At 34.9% G+C, this 4,935-nt stretch overlaps 1 protein-coding gene across 1 annotated transcript in view; it reads right to left on the bottom strand.

Annotated features, from left to right (window-relative positions):
* Window positions 1-4,935, bottom strand: part of EFR3A (EFR3 homolog A) — a 90,370-nt gene that overhangs the window by 77,475 nt on the left and 7,960 nt on the right. Inside the window, exons 3-4 of the mRNA XM_009273969.2 lie at window positions 3,415-3,571; window positions 2,416-2,505 (exon numbers count right to left, since the gene is read on the bottom strand). Of these exons, the coding sequence (XP_009272244.1) occupies window positions 2,416-2,428 (13 nt within the window). The 5' untranslated portion in view covers window positions 2,429-2,505; window positions 3,415-3,571. The remainder of the gene's footprint in view (window positions 1-2,415; window positions 2,506-3,414; window positions 3,572-4,935) is intronic.

Below are 4,935 nucleotides of genomic sequence, written 5' to 3'. Positions count from 1 at the left end.
AAAGACTTCCCCCCCCCCCGTAATTTCTAATCAGCCACAGAGTACACAAGGAACATATATGCAGCTGATTGCTCTTCTGTGCATCTTCAGTACCTAAAGGCTATGTCCCTTCGCTACCGCCACCCTGTTTCCCACCAAACTAAACTGGTCAGTCTAGGAGATGGTCAGTCTAGGAGACAGACATTTACATTTATACACAAAGAAGTAGTTATATATACACATATTGTTAATCAGCAAGTCTTAGGTGTCTCAGCTTTCCGTAGAAACTAGAGAGGACATCTGTGGGTGCACAGGCTCATTGGTTTCTACAGCAGTCCAAGCATTCTTCCCCACAACCAGCACTTCTCACCATGCTGCAATTCCAACATCAGATTCAATTTGCAAAAATAATGTTCTGTCAGTTCTTTAAGCTCATGTCTAAACTAATGTCAATAACAGATCACAAACTTATTAAAAAAAAAACCCACAACACACGCATAGAGAAAAAGTCTTCGATCCAGCTTGCACTGCATTTATTACAAGGCAAGAGAAATCTGCTAGCTCAATCGTATCAGACACAGATCAATTATAATTTAATAACTATTCATATTTTATTACCTATGAAGTTCAAAAGTAGTGTATCAGCATCTTAAAGTCCTTTTCTAATCATTAAACAGCTATGTTCTAGTTATGTTCTAATCACTAAACAGTTATGTTCTATTCTCTATGGGAGAATCTGTTTTAATTGCATAAATTATTCTGTATTTGTTAGAACTATAGAAGGAGACCAACAAAATATCTGTGAAGATTTATCTTCACATATTTCCTTACATATTAACAGCTTTACAACAGTATCAGGAAGGAGTACCGATTTAATATAAAGATATAGCTAAGCGTTAGGTTGAAATTCCTTACTCATTCTCTTACTAAGGAACGAGTAACCATTCTCAAGCCACAATTAAAGACTCAGGGTGCCCATTTCAAGCCAAAGTACAGACCTTAATCAGCAAAATACTGTAATATATCCAAGTACAATTTAAAATCACAATTGTGCTCTTCTTGAAAAATGAAAGGACCGAGACCTTTAACAGATCTCAAGTTAGACATGAAAAGGAAGGCTGAGTTATACAGGATACAGGTGCCAACTATATTTTTTGAAATCTTGGGGTCTAGAATTCTGCTCAGACTTTACATGGTATAAATCTATTTTTTTAAAAGCACTGAATTTAAAAAGAACTGAAAAAATGTTTATTTTGAAATCAAATATTTACCTTTTCTCACATAATTGTTGGGGATTTTGCACACCTTTACAAAAGATTAATTCTTACTGTCATGTTTCTAGTTTAGAAAAACAATTCAATATTTGAAAGAAGCCAAAGTTCTTAAACACAAAATACCAGTACTTCAGTAGCGTTCATTTCATGACCTCAGTTATTTGCACATGTAAATTACCAAAGGCTAGGCAGTTCTTTACCTACAATGAAGCCTTTTTGCTCTGAATTAAAAGCATGCAAGTCAGACTACTGCAATATTCACTCTACACAAATACATTTACCGATTTAAACTTCTGTTCAAGAAAATAGCAAGTACTCCATAAACAGATTTGATCTAATTTGCTTTTTGTATTTTGTACTTAGGCGAATTAAGAAGTTTCCTAGTTTACAAATTACTTGCTAGTCTTAAGATTCTTAAATATACCTGTGCAAGACAAGGATTCTATAACTGTTTTAACTTTTGAAATGTAAACAATTATGACACATCCCTTATGTTAGAAAATTTCATACTGCCCTCTACATGGGTACCAAAAGGCTTGTAATCTTTGAGCCAGCTGGGTTACCAGTTAGTCATAGGTCGCTCCCTTGAACATATCACCTACAAACAGAATTTGCTAGTATACTTCATAGACACGAACTCCAGAATACGGAATCAAGCAGAACTTTGGCTGTTCAGCTAAGCACCTTCAAAACAGCAAAATCCAGAACTGTTCACTGTTGGACATGGTCATTAGCTGAAATCTACGAGTTGGTAGATGAGGAAGAATCTCATTCATCTACCTACCCCAACTTTCTACTCATTCCTGTCTAATTCCTGCATGAATTAATCTTGAATGATGTAACTTTCTAGAAATAAAAGAGCACTCTTTGAAAGCCAAGAGTCATGTACACAGCTAACTTCCATCGTCAGCAATTCACAAGGTACCTGCTTCTCTGGAGAGCCACTGGGGATCCTAGCGGTCAGCGATGGGAAAGGAAGTCCATATACCATGTAAAGGGAAGGCCAAAATATTTTTAAAAGCAGTTTACCCTGGTCTTTCCACAGAGACATGCATTTAATCACATAGTGGAAAACTTACCCCCGCCCAAAAATCAATTTTCTGTGTTGTCATGCATAAAAAAATAGGACACTTGCATGCATAATCAGCACGAGCCTTCTTACCCTTTCGTCCCATGATCGAGAAATCAATAGCAAACAATGCTGCACATGAAGGTTAATCGACAGATAGGAAAACCAGTTGCAAAGCGATGTCTGTAAATAACGATAGCCATATTTTAATAAAACCTGAAAAAACTATTAAGGTACATTTTAACATTCAGTGAACTGCCCATGTATAGTTTAAAAGCACAAAAAGGCTTTGATGGGGACAGAATTAAGTTCCTCTCTAAAGCATTTGATTTCCTATGTTATACGCCCAGATTGCACACACATAAATGACAACAGCTGAAAAACTAAATTCTTTGGGTTTTGACAAGGAATGGATGAAAAAAAAATTGTTCATTTCTTGGCTATGCAGAAGTGTGTTCCAAAACAAATGGAAGGAATGGAAGGAATGAAAGGAGGAACGATGTTAATGATGTTACTAGACATTATTTGCAATGTGTTAATACAAGTGATTTTCACTTTCTATGGAACTGCTCTTAAACATTAACTTTCCCAAATGGGGTTAGGATGATGCATACACAGAGAGAATTAACAGCTAACAGAAAACAACAAAATGAATGCTTGTTCAAAATTAACAAGTCTTAAAGAAATCCATGCAGATTCATTAAAGAATATGGAAGCAATGCCCACTGGCACACAAAGTTGCTTCGGGTATCATGAGTGAAATAAACAGATGTACAAAGAGCTACAGTTTTCCAGCTACAAGTTCCTGGGTTTTTTTTTTCTTAGCTTAATCAAAGGATACATCTAGAGAAGTTACTACTTTTTCTTTCCACTGTAGAAAAGCCAATCACCTAAAAATCAGCTGAAAAAACCTGCATCTAAATGTTCACATATTGAAAGCATTTATTGTATATTATACACAAAGAATCCATTATATATTTTGCGACCATAGTAACATAATAGTTACAGATATTCTGAAATACAGTTATTTTCCTTCACTGGCCTAGGTCTAGCAAATGGCAACTGCTGAAGAAAGCCCAAACCATGACATACCCTTGGCAGCTGTTTTTCAAGCTCCTGTGTTGGTTAGGTTAGTAGTTGAAAGATGGACTTGATACAGGGCTGCTTGTGTTTCTCATCCTCTAAAGTACTAGAATCAAGCAGCAGACAATGATTTGAGATATTCCCCCATGTAACTCTTCTGTAATAGCTGAAATACGAAAATTTTATAGGATTATAATGTATTTATTTCAACACTATTCTAAGTAGTCGACAATACTGTCAGAAAACTAATAGGGTTTCTACTGCCTATAAAATAAATTAAAGCAATTATGAAAAATGCTTCATTAAGTGGAAGGTCCCATTTAGGGTTTTAAAGTATCAAGGGTACATCAGAAACATACTCCAGATGAGGAAAAAAGTATGTTAGATAGAAAGAGTGGAGAAAGTTATTAATTAGAACTATGGCTTAATTTTCACTAAAAACATTAGAATGCTTAGCCCATGAAATATTTATATAGACAGATTTAGGAACACATCTCTAGCCACCATGGGTATTTTAGAACTGTATTTCATAGGGAAATAAATCTTCCCTTCTCATTAACAATCTTGTTATTACTTACTTATTATATACAGAATAAAAATTAGAATTGCAAAAGAAAAATAAATGAATTACCAAAAAATGTTGTGAGGGAAGAAACCCAAAATGAGATTAACTGCCTCTTAAAATGTCTTAAGCACATTAAATAAGAGTTAAGAATTCACTCATTTCAAATTCCATTTCAAGTGCTGTTTTCCTTCCTACACTTGGCAAGGAAGCTCTATTCAAAAAGAAAATTGTAATTTTAAAAGTTTATTGTTTTTTTTTTTTTGGCGGGGGGGGGGGGGGGGTGGGTTGTTCGTTTGTTTAAAGACCATGAAGCAACTTAACTGAAAGCAGTAACATCCAACAACAAAGAAAAAAAGTCAATCACTATTCAATTGTTCTATCTTCTATTTACTTTCATCTCACACAAACTAGGGGAGCCACCAGTACACACCAGCTAGAGATTAGTCTCTGCAAAGGCAACTGGCAAAAAGCCACATGGTGTTTGGAAAGCTGAGGAAACAAAATGTGACGTAGTTTAATGAGAAGCAATCAATGCATTGAGCATACTTGGAGAAGCATTCTGAAGTTACCAAAACAGTCACTTCACTGTAACCAAGAACAGGCCAATACATGGAAGATTTTCCACTATAACTGATACATGTATCGCTTAAGTCAGAGTGGTCTCTTTCTAACTGGCAAATATTTGACAGAATAGCATAGGGGATGTTCATATTACTAAATTTCACAGCAGTAATTGAAGGGAAGAATGTGGGAAAATTACATTTGTCAAAATCCTTGTTTTTATTTATTTGGTCTCTTAATTTGCATGTTACAGTCAGTCATACAAGGACCTGCTAATCAGCAGCTAAAATCAGTTTAACATAGCAATCATTACTAACAAAACTTTGAAAAGCAAAGATATAATTAAGTACATTAATGGCATAAGTAAGAACAAGAAAAAAGAATATGAAAAAGAAAAAAAAAAA

Source organism: Aptenodytes forsteri, unplaced genomic scaffold, assembly GCF_000699145.1.
Source record: "Aptenodytes forsteri isolate BGI_AS27 unplaced genomic scaffold, ASM69914v1 Scaffold223, whole genome shotgun sequence".
Taxonomy (NCBI): domain Eukaryota; kingdom Metazoa; phylum Chordata; class Aves; order Sphenisciformes; family Spheniscidae; genus Aptenodytes; species Aptenodytes forsteri.
The sequence above is the reverse complement of the archived record's forward strand: the minus strand, read 5'-3'. Positions and strand labels throughout refer to the sequence as shown.